Source organism: Chlorocebus sabaeus, chromosome 14 (genome assembly GCF_047675955.1).
Source record: "Chlorocebus sabaeus isolate Y175 chromosome 14, mChlSab1.0.hap1, whole genome shotgun sequence".
Lineage (NCBI taxonomy): Eukaryota > Metazoa > Chordata > Mammalia > Primates > Cercopithecidae > Chlorocebus > Chlorocebus sabaeus.
In genome coordinates, this window is record NC_132917.1 from 99,788,636 (window position 1) to 99,803,556 (window position 14,921).

General features: G+C 38.4%; 1 protein-coding gene across 12 annotated transcripts in view; it reads right to left on the reverse strand.

Moving 5' to 3' along the window:
* Positions 1–1,758: 1,758 nt before the first annotated feature.
* Positions 1,759–14,921, reverse strand: part of TSGA10 (testis specific 10) — a 151,988-nt gene continuing 138,825 nt past the window's right edge. For all 12 annotated transcript variants that reach the window (XM_008008145.3, XM_038004191.2, XM_008008140.3 and 9 more), the window contains one exon: positions 1,759–2,717. In XM_008008145.3, coding sequence (XP_008006336.2) covers positions 2,693–2,717 — 25 coding nt within the window. In that variant the 3' untranslated portion in view covers positions 1,759–2,692. The remainder of the gene's footprint in view (positions 2,718–14,921) is intronic.

A 14,921-nucleotide genomic window follows, 5' to 3' on the forward strand; every position in this document is an offset into this window, starting at 1 on the left:
AAATAAAAATAAAAAAATCAAAAAGAACATTTAAATTCATTTGAAAGAGACAGGTATAAAATAATTTGGTCGAGTAGTATAATAATCATTTATTTAAGTTAGCTTCACAAAACTCAGAAAGGTGATTGGTTAGTCTTCAGAATTGGGTCACAAATGAATACTTATTACACAAGAAATGCAACTTTGAGCATAGCCTTTGGGAAGTTTAGGAGACTCTATTAAAGATGATAGCAAGGATTTATAAGAAAATGAGTAGGGAGATAGAAAAAAGTAGCAGATTCTTATGATAGTGTTATTTTAAAATATTAATATATTTCAAGTATCTGAATTCATAATTTCAAATAATTTTTGGAGCAATAACTGTTTAGGAATCATAATTGACTTCAAATCCTCCACTCATATTCTCTTTTTCTTCTTTTATTGCTCCAGGGTGAATAACTTATAATCATTGTGGCCAATATTTGTACAGAGTGTCAGCTAGAAATTTTCTTTACATCATTAACACTTTTAGTTGATTCAAATCTAAGTTTTTAGTAATGGACATTATTATCAGAACATATTTAGTTAATTCATTATGCCCACTAGTTGCTAACCTGTAATAAGGGAGATAACTCTAAGAGGAATAGTATACTAAAGATCAAATTACACCTGCTCCTTTTGAAACTATAGCTTATGAACTTCAGAATGGAGCCTCATGTCAATGCCCTGCTCTTACTTCTAACAAAGTTTCATGATGTCTCAGATAAACCAAAGACAAGACAGAGTTCTGGTGGTGCTTGGAATTTCAAAATAGGATTAATATACAACAAATTTTAGATTTCAGTTACTCAGAGGGTTAACAATTCTTTTTTCACAAACATCCTTACTTTAGCAGAAGTAGGTGTTTTATATTGAACATGATATTTGAAAGCTGAGAACTCTTTTTCAGGAGATTTCCTTGCCATCCAAGGAAGAATATGTTTGGTATAGTTTCATATATTGTGTTTACATTAGGCAGTCTCTACCATAGCAACAGGCTATTAAATATTTATATCAAGCAATTAGAATCTCATTTAAAACAACAAATGTTCTTGAATATTACCAAAACAAAAATCTTTTTCTTTGAAATTTTAACATAGAATGCAGATGAGTTTTCTCCTTCCTTTAGATAATGATGGTCCCTTTATACTTACCATACAATTGTCTCTTTAAATGTTCTATAATTAATGGCACAAGGCAAGTAAAGCATACTTTCAATCAAACATGGAAATATTTTCTTACATACTTAATTCCTGCTTCCCTCAGGCTCCCTTCCCACATACAGACCTCCACACATAATATGTGTTAAGTGCATATGACAGTAAGATTCAGCTCTTTGTCAGCTCTTCTAGGTGGATAGATTAAAGTTAATGTGATGATCCAGTACTAAAGTCATTGAGTCACCCCAAGAAAGATGAATTTTTCATGTTTATCGACATCTTATTTAATAATAGCAAGGACAACTTTTTTGCATATTATTCTTTAAAATGCTTATAAAAGGGCATTTTACTTTACATTATTAATTTTTTAACCAATCTGTAATTAATGTCTTAAACTAGATGACTGAACCTGAAGGTTTTAAAAAATCAAACTAAAGTGAATATATAGCCTGAAATTATAGTAAAATATCAGCATGCTAGTGATTAAACAAAACCTAAATCAGAACACTTTCCTACATCACTATAGTCATATCGAATAGTGACTATATAAAATGAGAAATTGTCTGCATCATATGAATACTATTAATGACAAGCCTTTTTTTTATTAAAATGGCAAGAATACAAATAGCTTATATCAGTAAAATACAGTAGCATTCAGGCTCTAATATGAACATTACATCAAAGCCTATGGATAGATCAGGTAAGAGATTTAGGAAATTGGGGGAGGAAGGAAACATCACTTATCTTGTTACTCTAGATTACAGACAATAAAATAAAATGGCAATTAAGTTGATTGCAGTACTTGAAAGAAAACTTATTAAAAATACAGATTTTTAATAAAATCTTACATTCTTGACAGATATATCATCACCTACCTTTCTAAAAATAGTAGTAGTAAACACAATTGTAGAAAATGTATGTTACTTAGTCTTTGGGTGGTACAATACTACAGATTTTAAAGCCCTGACAACACTCCTACTTTCTGCAGATTCAGTATCAGATTATGGCATGGAATTTATGTCAGATTGGTTCCAAAATGGAATATCAGATCCCAGGCCAGTATCGGTAAATTGTACTCATTTTGGCACGGATGTTCCAGCTATGAAAGCACAAATCACAAAGAAAAAAAATTAACCAACCAATTATTTGAGATACCAAGAAAGGAAAGGAAATCAGTTTTGTAAAAACACTTTTCCCTGTTTTAATAAGTTTCTTTATTTACTCCGGATAGTGAACATAACAGTGTTCAATAGTGACGTAAGCAGATTTTACACTCACTATCACTGCATGGATAGAAAGAGCCATATGCATTTTTGTTTTTAGAAGTCATCTCAGATCACTGCAACATGGCACATCAGAACAGAGATTCAGAGACACAAAGTTAATAAATACATTTAACATTGCCAAGCATTTAAAAGATAAATGCACTCATGTCGCAAAAAAAAAAAAAAAAAAAAAAAAAATCAGTTTGTAACTTTGACCTTTCTCAGGGATGTGAAGAATCATTTCAGGTGTCAGAAATCTCTGTAGCAAAGATTCCTATAAGAGAAAAAATCATGCTGATTAATATTTTTAATTCAACTTTTTCAACATGTGTAACAAATGTATTCTAGTAAGTGTATCACTTTAGCAAAATATAAGATTTTTCTTCAGTTTCTATGAAGGAAAACAAAAAACAATATATTTTTTCACTCAGTTTTCACAAACTGTGGTACATTCATACCCTGGAATAGTATTCAACAATAAAAAGGAATGAATTATTGATACTTACAGCAGCTTGGATGGATCTCACAGGCATTATGCTGAATGAGAAAAGTCAGTCTCAAAGGGTTATCTCAAAATGACAGAATTATAGAGATGGAGAAGAAGGTAGTGTTTCCCAGGAGACAGGGAGATGAAGAAGGGCAGGGCTACAACTATAAATAGGCATAATGAGGGAGCGAATTCTTTGGTGCTGATGAAACAACTTCGCATCTTGATCATAGTGGTGTTGTGTGTGGATTGTAAAAAAAATAAAATAAAATACACATTCAAACAAATGAGTGCATCTAAAAACTAGTGAAATCTGAATAAGGCCTATAGACTAGTTAATCACATTGTGCTAATGTCAATACCCCAGTTTGTAAGATATTTTATATAGAAGCTGGGGTAAGGATATGTGCGACTGTCTATACTATTTTTGCAACTACTTGTGAGGCTATAATCATTTTATTTTTTAATTATTATTATTATTTTTTTTGAGACAGAGTCTCACTCTGTCGCCCAGGCTGAAGTGCAGTGGCACGATCTCAGCTCACTGCAACTTCTGCCCCCCAGGTTCAAGTAAATCTCAAGCCTCAGCCTCCTGAGTAGCTGGGATTACAGACATGCACCACCATGCCCAGCTAATTGTTGTATTTTTAATAGAGATGGGGCTTTGCCATGCTGGCCAGGCTGATCTCAAACTCCTGGCCTCAAATGATCTGCCTGCTTCAGCCTCCCAAACTGCTGGAATTACAGTCAGGAGCCACTGCGTCTGGCCAAGACTATAATCATCAAAAAAAAGTACCTGTGGTACATCTATATGATGGAATACTACTCAGTAGTTAAAAGGAATATGTGACAACTACTAATACATGCAACAACCTGGATAAATCTGAAATATATTATGCTGGGTGAAAGTCAACCACTAGAGGTTGCATACTGTATGATTGCATTTATATGACAACCTGGGAAAGGCAAAACTAGAGAGGCAGGAAACAGAGCAGTGGTCAGAGGAAAGTAAATTCCGTGTGTTGCTGTTGTCTAGATAATAGGTGCCAGTCAAAGAACACCATTTGAAACTGATAGTAAAAGGTTAAGTGAGAAAAAAGGTGATTAAGGGCATTGTTAATCATATTAAAAGAAAGGTAACAACTAAAATAAAATAAATTCTTCCTAAAAGCCCAAAGAAATTTGTTAAGAAGCAAAGAAGACTGATCAAATGAAGAAATACAACAAATATCACATAGTACAGAAAGTAATTATAAGATAACATAACTGGGTTGAGACCATTACTACTGATGTGATATAACAGTCACATCAATAATGTAAAATATTTTAACTCATCTACTTTATGTATACTGTTCTATTCTATTTTTGAGACAGGGTCTCGCTCTGTTGCCCAGGCTAGAATGCAGTGGCACAATTATGGCTTACTGCAGCAATGACCTTCCACCAGGCTCAGTGGATCTTCTCACCTCAGCCTACCAAGTAGCTGGAAATACAGGCACGTGCCACAACATCTGGCTTTTTTTTTTTTTTTTTTTTTTTTTTGTATTTTTTGTAGAGATGGGGTTTTACCATTGCCCTGGGCTCAAACAATCTGTCTACCTCCGTCTCCCAAAATGCTAGGATTACAGATGTGAGCAACCATGCCCAGTGTAAGTCACCTATTTTTAAAAAAGATTTTCCAAATGTCTGGGCGTGGTGGCCCACGCCTGTAATCCTAGCACTTTGGGAGGCTGAGGCGAGTGGATTACCTGAGGTCAGGAGTTTGAGACCAGCCTGGTCAACATGGTGAAACCCTATCTCTACCAAAAATACAAAAACGAGGCAGGGCATGGTGGCTCATGCCTGTAATCCTGGCAATTTGGGAGGCCAAGGCAGGTGGATCACCTGAGGTCAGGAGTTTGAGACCACCCTGCCCAACATGGCAAAACCCCATCTCTACTAAAAATACAAAACTGAGCTGGATGTGGTGATGGACAGCTGTAATCCTAGCTACTCAGGGAGGCTGAGGCAGGAGAATTGCTTGAACATGGGAGGCAGAGGTTGCAGGGAGCCGAGATCATGCCATTGCACTCCAGTCTGGGGGATAAGAGTGAAACTCCGACTTTAAAAAAAAAAGGTGTGGGGGGGATCATTCCATGATGGCCAAATAGGAACAGCTCCAGTCCACAGCTCCTGGCATGAGCAACAGAGAAGACAGGTGATTTCAGCATTTCCAACTGAGGTACCAGGTTCATCTCTCTGGGACTTGTTGGACAGTGGGTACAGCCCATAGAGTGTGAGCCGAAGCAGGGCAGGGCATCGCCTCACCTGGGGAAGTGCAAGGGGTCGGGGAATTCCTTTTACTAGCCAAGGACAGTACCTGGAAACTTGGGACACTCCCACCCTAATACCACGCTTTTTGAATGGTCTTAGCAAACGACACACCAGGAGATTATATCCCACTCCTGGCTTGGTGTGTCCCACGCCCACGGAGCCTTGCTCACTGCTAGCACAGCAGTCTGAGATCAAACTGTGAGGCGGCAGTGAGTCTGGGGCAAGGGTATCTGCCATTGCTGAGGCTTGACTTGGTAAACAAAGTGACCAGGAAGCTCGAACTGGGTGGAGTCCAGGGCAGCTCAATGAGGCCTGCCTGCCTCTGTAGACTCCACCTCTGGGGGCAGGGCATAGCTGAACAAAAGGCAGCAGAAACTTCTGCAGACTTAAATGTCCCTGTCTGACAGCTTTGAAGAGAGCAGTGGTTCTCCCAGTACGGAGTTTGAGATCTGAGAACGGACAGACTGCCTCCTCAAGTGGGTCCCTGATCCCCAGGTAGCCTAACTGGGAGACACCTCCCAGTAGGGGCCAACTGACACCTCATACAGCCAAGTGCCCCTCTGAGACGACGTTTTCAGAGGAAGCATCAGGCAGCAACATTTGCCGTTCTGCAATATTTGCCGTTCTGCCGCCTCCGCTGGTGATACCCTGGCAAACAGGGTCTGGAGTGCACCTCCAGCAAACTCCAACAGACCTGCAGCTGAGGGTCCTGACTGTTAGAAGGAAAAATAACAAACAGAAAGGAATAGAATCAACACCAACAAAAAGGACATCCACACCAAAACCCCATCTGTAGGTCACCATCATCAAAGACCAAAGGTAGATAAAACCACCAAGATGGGAAGAAACCCGAGCAGAAAAGCTGAAAATTCAAAAAATCAGAGCACTTCTTCTCCTCCAAAGGATCACAGCTCCTTGCCAGCAATGGAACAAAGCTGGACGGAGAATGACTTTAACGAGTTGACAGAAGTAGGCTTCAGAAGACTGGTAATAACAAACTTCTCCGAGCTAAAGGAGGAAGTTCAAACAAATTGCAAAGAAGCTAAAAACCTTGAAAAAAGATTAGACGAACGGCTAACTAGAATAAACTGCATAGAGAAGACCTTAAATGACCTGATGGAGCTAAAAACCACGGCACGAGAAGAATGTGATGCAAGCACAAGCTTCAGTAGCCGATTCAATCAAGTGGAATAAAGGGTATCAGTGATTGAAGAGCAAATGAAAGAAATAAAGCAAGAAGAGAAGTGTAGAGAAAAAAGAATAAAAAGAAATGAACAAAACCTCCAAGAAATATGGGACTACGTGAAAAGACCACATCTACATCTGATTGGTGTACCTGAAAGTGACAGGGAGAATGGAACGAAGTTGGAAAACACTCTTCAGTATATTACCAAGGAGAACTTCCCCAACCTAGCAAGGCAGGCCAATATTCAAACTCAGGAAATACAGAGAACGCCACAAAGATATTCCTTGAGAAGAGCAACCCCAAGACACATAATTGTCAGATTCACCAAGGTTGAAATGAAAGAAAAAATGTTAAGGGCAGCCAGAGAAAAAGGTCAGGTTACCCACAAAGGGAAGCCCATCAGACTAACAGCGAATCTCTTGGCAGAAACTCTACAAACCAGAAGAGAGTGGGGGCCAATATTGGACATTCTTAAAGAAAAGAATTTTCAACCCAGAATTTCATATCCAGCCAAACTAAGCTTCATATGTGAAGGAGAAATAAAATCCTTTCCAGACAAGCAAATGCTGAGACATTCTGTCACCACCACGCCTGCCCTAGAAGAGCTCCTGAAGGAAGCACTAAACATGGAAAGGAACAACCGGTACCAGCCACTGCAAAAACTTGCCAAATTGTAAAGACCATTGATGCTAGGAAGAAACTGCATCAACTAATCAGCAAAATAACCAGCTAACATCATAATGACAGGATCAAATTCACACATAACAATATTAACCTTAAATATAAATGGGCTAAATGCCCCAATTAAAAGACACAGACTGGCAAACTGGATAAAGAGTCACGGCCCATCAGTGTGCTGTATTCAGGAGATGCATCTCACATGCAGAGACACACATAGGCTCAAAATAAAGGGATGGAGGGAGATCTACCAAGCAAATGGAAAACAAAACAAAACAAAAAGCAGGGGTTGCAATCCTAGTCTCTCATTAAACAGACTTTAAACCAACAAAGATCAAAAGAGACAAAGAAGGGCATCACATAATGGTAAAGGGATCAATTCAACAAGAAGAGCTAACTATCCTAAATATATATGCACCCAATACAGGAGCACCCAGATTCATAAAGCAAGTCCTTAGAGACCTACAAAGACACTTAGACCCTCACACAATAATAATGGGAGAATTTAACACCCCACAGTCAACATTAGACAGATCAATGAGACAGAAAGTTAACAAGGATATTAAGGACTTGAACTCAGCTCTGCACCAAGTGAACCTAATAGACATCTACAGAACTCTCCACCCCAAATCAACAGAATATACATTCTTCTCAGCACCACATCACACTTATTCCAAAATTGACCACATAGTTGGAAGTAAAGCACTCCTTAGGAAATGTAAAAGAACAGAAATTATAACAAACTGTCTCTCAGACCACAGTGCAATCAAATTAGAACTCAGAATTAAGAAAACTGACTCAAAATCGCACAACTACATGGAAACTGAACCTGCTCCTGAATGACTACTGGGTACATAACGAAATGAAGGAAGAAATAAAGATGTTCTTTGAAACCAATGAGAACAAAGATACAACATACCAGAATCTCTGGGACACATTTAAAGCAGTGTGTAGAGGGAAATTTACAGCACTAAATGCCCACAAGAGAAAGCTGGAAAGTTCTAAAATTGACACTCTAACATCACAATTAAAAGAACTAGAGAAGCAAGAGCAAACACATTCAAAAGCTAGCAGAAGGCAAGAAATAACTAAGGTCAGAGCAGAATTGAAGGAGATAGAGACACAAAAAACCCTCCAAAAAATCAATGAATCCAGGAGTTGGTTTTTTGAAAAGATCAACAAAATTGATAGACTGCTAGCAAGACTAATAAAGAAGAGAGAAGAATCAAATAGATGCAATAAAAAATGATAAAGGGGATATCACCACCGATCCCACAGAAATACAAACTACCATCAGAGAATACTATAAACACCTCTACGCAAATAAACTAGAAAATCTAGAAGAAACTGATGAATTCCTGAACACATACACCCTCCTAAGACTAAACCAGGAAGCAAGTGAACCCCTGAATAGACCAATAACAGGCTCTGAAATTGAGGCAATACTTACTAGCCTACCAACCAAAAAAAGTCCAGGACCAGACGGATTCACAGCCGAATTCTACCAGAGATACGAAGAGGAGCTGGTACCATTCCTTCTGAAACTATTCCAATCAATAGAAAAAGAGAGAATCCTCCCCAATTCATTTTATGAGGCCAGCATCATCCTGATACCAAAGCCTGGCAGAAACACAACAACAAAAAAGAGCATTTTAGACCAATATCCCTAATGGACGTCGATACAAAAATCCTCAATAAAATACTGGCAAACCGAATCAGCACATCAAAGTTTATCCACCACGATCAAGTGGGCTTCATCCTTGGGATGCAAGACTGGTTCAACATATGCAAATCAATAAACATAATCCATCATATAAACAGAACCAAAGACAAAACCACATGATTATCTCAATAGATGCAGAAAAGGCCTTTGACAAAATTCAACAGCCTTTCATGCTAAAATCTCTCAATAAACTAGGTATTGATGGAACGAATCTCAAAATAATAACAGCAATTTATGACAAAACCACAGTCAATATCATACTGGATGGGCAAAAACTGGAAGCATTCCCTTTGAAAACTAGCACAAGACAGGGATGCCCTCTCTCACCACTCCTATTCAACATAGTGTTGGAAGTTCTGGCTAGGGCAATCAGACAGGAGAAAGAAATAAAGAGTATTCAGTTAGGAAAAGAGGACATCAAATTGTCTCTGTTTGCAGATGACATGATTGTATATTTAGAAAACCCCATCGTCTCAGCCCAAAATATCCTTAAGCTGAAAAGCAACTTCAGCAAAGACTCAGGATACAAAATCAATGTGCAAAAATCACAAGCATTCCTATACACCAATAACAGACAATCAGAGAGCCAAATCATGAGTGAACTTCCATTCACAATTGCTTCAAAGAGAATAAAATACCTAGGAATCCAACTTACAAGGGATGTGAAGGACCTCTTCAAGGAGAACTACAAACCACTGCTCAATGAAATAAAAGGGGACACAAACAAATGGAAGAACATTCCATACTCATGGATAGGAAGAATAAGTATCATGAAAATGGCCATACTGCCCAAGGTAATTTATAGATTTAATGCCATCCCCATCAAGCTACCAATGACTTTCTTCACAGAATTGGAAACAACTACTTAAAAGTTCATATGGAACCAAAAAAGAGCCCGCATTGTCACGACAATCCTAAGCAAAAAGAACAAAGCTGGAGGCATCACATTACCTGACTTCAAACTATACTACAAGGCTACAGTAACCAAAACAGCATGGTACTGGTACCAAAACAGAAATATAGACCAATGGAATAGAACCGAGCCCTCAGAAATAATACCACACATCTACAACCATCTGATCTTTGACAAACCTGAGAAAAACAAGAAATGGGGAAAGGATTCCCTATTTAACAAATGGTGCTGGGAAAACTGGCTAGCCATATGGAGAAAGCTGAAACAGGATTCCTTCCTTACACCTTATACAAAAATTAATTCAAGATGGATTAAAGACTTAAATGTTAGACCTAAAACCATAAAAACCCTAGAAGAAAGCCTAGGCAATACCATTCAGGACATAGGCATGGGGAAGAACTTCATGACTAAAACACCAAAAGCAATGGCAACAAAAGCCAAAATTGACAAATGTATCTAATTAAACTAAAGAGCTTCTACACAGTAAAAGAAACTACCATCAGAGTGAACAGGCAACCTACAGAATGGGAGAAAATTTTTGCAATCTATCCAACTGACAAAGGGCTAATATCCAGAATCTATAAACTACTTAAACAAATTTACAAGAAAAAAAAAACAGACGACCCCATCAAAAAGTGGGCAAAGGATATGAACAGAAACTTGTCAAAAGAAGACATTTATGCAGCCAATGGACATGTGAAAAAAAGCTCATCATCACTGGCCATCCGAGAAATGCAAATCAAAACCACAATGAGATACTATCTCACACCAGTTAGAATGGCGATCATTAAAAAGTCAGGAAACAACAGGTGCCGGAGAGGATGTGGAGAAACAGGAACACTTTTACACTGTTGGTGGGAGTATAAACTAGTTCAACTATTGTGGAAGACAGTGTGGCGATTCCTCAAGGATCTAGAACTAGAAATACCATTTGATCCAGCCATCCCATTACTGGGTATATACCCAAAGGATTATAAATCATGTTACAATAAAGACACAAGCACACGTATGTTTATTGCGGCACTATTCACAATAGCAAAGACTTGGAACCAACCCAAATGTCCATCAATGATAGACTGGATTAAGAAAATGTGGCACGTATACACCATGGAATACTATGCAGCCATAAAAAAGGATGAGTTAATGTCCTTTGTAGGGACATGGATGAAGCTGGAAACCATCATTCTCAGCAAAGTAACCCAAGAACAGAAAACCAAACACTGCATGTTCTCATTCATAGGTGGGAACTGAACAATGAGAACACTTGGACACAGGGTGGGGAACATCACACACTGTGGCCTGTTGTGGGGTAGGGGAGTGGGGAGGGATAACATTAGGAGGAATACCTAATGTAAATGACCAGTTAATGGGTGCAGCACAGCAACATGGCACATGGATACATACGTAACAAACTTGCACATTGTGCACATGTACCCTAGATCTTAAAGTATAATAATAATAAGAGTGTAAATTTCTCAAAAAAAATTCACAGACTCATAAAGCAAAACTCAAATCCATACTGTATATAAGAGAGATACTTAAAATGCAGTTACTCAAAACAGTTAAAAATAAAAATATTTACCATGTAAATAGAAACAATAAGAAAATAGGAGTGGCAACTCTAATACCAGACAAAGTAGAATCAAGCAAAAGAAAAAAATCTAAATGCATCAGAAAAGGACACTTTATAAAAGCCACATTCCATGATGAAGAGTGACAGTTCAGAATATCAATGCAACAAATAAAACAGCAAACCACCTATATAAAGCAAAATTTAGAGGATATGGAAAAAGAAATTAAAGCATACTAATAATAGGAGACTTTAGAACACCACTCTTAATATAAAACAGGTCAGATGAACAAATATTAAACAGTGATATAAAAGATCTACAAAAAATGAAAAAGTGGAGGTATTTACACCACAGAAATTGGCAAGTGCTACAGATCAGGGCCTCCCCCTCCTCTCCTTTGGAAGGCCAGTTTACCAGCACACCACTGAGCTATCCCTACAGAATTAAAAATACCACATAGCCTCTATAATTAAATAGTGTGGGACTGCACACGAACAGGCAGATCAATGGAAAAGAAATAGAAAGTCCAAAAAGAGATCTGAATGACTGGGACAAAGAGTCTTTTAAATCAATGATCTTGGAACAACTTGATAGTCAGTTGGAAAAAGATAAAATTAGATCCATTTCTCAAACCACACATAAAATAAACTCCAAAATGAATCAGATATCTAAATATAAAAAGTAAAACTATACCAGTACTAAAAGAAAACATTCCTCTACTATCTGGGAAGAGAGAAAGATTTGCTAACTATGAATAGAAATCCAGATGCATTAAAGGGAAAGGTTTAAAATCTGACTACACAAAAATAAAATCTCTTTATAGAGAAAAAGGCAATACAGTAAAATTAAAAGACAAATGACAAAAAAGTGAGAAAATATTTATAGCATATATCACCAATAAAGAGATAATTTCTCAAATGTACTAAAAAATTTTTTAACAAAAAGATCTACAGTCCATTAGAAAAACAGGCAGAAGAAATGAATAGCTAATTCAGAAAAAGAGATATAACAGTAGCCCTTAAACCTATGAAAAGATATTCAACTTCACTCATAATATGAGAAATGCAAATTAAAACTACACTGAAATACCATTTCTCATCCACCGCAGTGGCACAAATTCAAAAGCTTGACAGTGTGTTCTGCTAGTGAGGTTGTGGGGAAACAGTATTTTCACACATTGCTGAAGGGACTGCAAAATGGAGGGGAATGTGGCACGGCCTAACAAAACTACATGTGTATTTACCCATTGACCCAGCAATTCCACTTCTAGGAATTTATTCTGAAGATACTGCAACAACATGAAAATACATATGTACAAGATTATTCATTACAGCCTTGTTTGTAATTGCAAATTATTGGAAACCAGCTAAATGTCCGAGTTTAGGAGGTGGGTTGCATAACTATGGTACATCCATATACTGAAGTAGTGTGCACCTGACAAAAAGGAATAAGGAGAATCTCTAGGAATCAACATGGAGAGATTTCGAGGAGACAGTGTTAAGTGAGAAAAGCAAAGTGCAAAAAAGCATGCCACTTTTTGCATAAACAAAGAAAGATATATATCTGTGTATCATTAGCATAAAACCACAAAGAAAGGAGGTGGAGGCATGGCTGATGGGATGGAAGGCAGAGAAAGTGACACTTCTCTTAGTATTATTTTTTGCAGAGTGTTGACCTTTAAAAGCATGCTAATCTACATATTCAAAAATAAAATTAAGTTGAGGAAAAAACTAGGAAGTGGAAATATGAAAAATGAAAGCAAATTGAAACAAATGAATCCAATGTTATTTCAAATGAATACCATGACCAAAATAAAAGATGGAAAAAATTAATCCAAATAAGTTACAAACTCAGTATTTAACCATATGCTCTCAAGATTTGGGCAAGGTAGCATACAGGCGTAAGAAGGAAGAACTGCAAACAGATTCTGAACTTTAAAAAAGTTGGCTTATTTATTGTGGTGACATCGGTGAAGAAATTTTGAAACTATTGTAGATGTATTCTGGGATTGAGCAAATTAGTAACTACATTGATATCGTTGAGTAAACATGTTAATGTTGAGCCAGGGCTCTCACTGTAGAAGAAAGAACATATATATAAGTAATAGAAAAAAGTAAAAGGATGAAACCTGTGGGCATGGTTTGGAGTTTTGGTTATAAGTTTAAATGTGCCTCTGTGAGTGTGTGAGTAGGTCTGTGCAAGTGTGTGTGTGTCTGTGAAGAAACATGAAAGCATGTGAGCACATGAGCCACCACATGTGTATATAAGAAAACAAATGGGGAAAAAATTTTAAAAGAGTGAGTATGGGTAAAGGACATATAGATGTTCTTTGTATTCTTATTTTTGTAACTTTTTGAAAGGTTGAAATTGTTTCCAAATAAAAAGTTTCTAGGAAATTTGTGATACATAGAAATATATCTAAAATATTTTCCTCTGAAAAACTAGCTGATTACTTTCCTAGAACATATAAATTTTGTGGTGTTATAATAACCAACATTTTGTAATTAAATAAGAAGTTAATGTTGTAGAAATAAAAAGAAAATCAAACTATTAAAATACAATGTATGGGGCAGATGGAAGATGGCAGGTAGGAGACAGGACTAACGTGCAGCTCCCACACGGAAGGACAGATCCCACACGGAAGGACAGATCCCACACGGAAGGACAGATCCCACACGGAAGGACAGATCCCACACGGAAGGACAGATCTCACACGGAAGGACAGCTCCCACACGGAAGGACAGATCTCACATGGAAGGACAGATCCCACATGGAAGGACAGATCCCACACGGAAGGACAGATCCCACACGGAAGGACAGATCCCACACGGAAGGACAGATCTCACATGGAAGGACAGCTCCCACATGGAAGGACAGATCCCACACGGAAGGACAGATCCCACGTGGAAGGACAGATCCCACACGGAAGGACAGATCCCACACGGAAGGACAGATCCCACACGGAAGGACAGATCCCACATGGAAGGACAGCTCCCACATGGAAGGACAGATCTCACATGGAAGGACAGATCTCACATGGAAGGACAGATCCCACACGGAAGGACAGATCCCACACGGAAGGACAGATCCCACACGGAAGGACAGATCCCACATGGAAGGACAGCTCCCACATGGAAGGACAGATCTCACATGGAAGGACAGATCCCACATGGAAGGACAGCTCCCACATGGAAGGACAGATCTCACATGGAAGGACAGATCCCACACGGAAGGACAGATCTCACACGGAAGGACAGATCCCACACGGAAGGACAGATCCCACACGGAAGGACAGCTCCCACATGGAAGGACAGATCTCACATGGAAGGACAGATCCCACACGGAAGGACAGATCCCACATGGAAGGACAGATCCCACACGGAAGGACAGATCCCACGTGGAAGGACAGATCCCACATGGAAGGACAGATCCCACACGGAAGGACAGATCTCACACGGAAGGACAGATCCCACACGGAAGGACAGATCCCACACGGAAGGACAGATCCCACGTGGAAGGACAGATCCCACATGGAAGGACAGAACAGTGTTAGAGACGCACACTGTGATCTTTTGCTCCAGGATTCACTGTAGGAATATACAAGGAA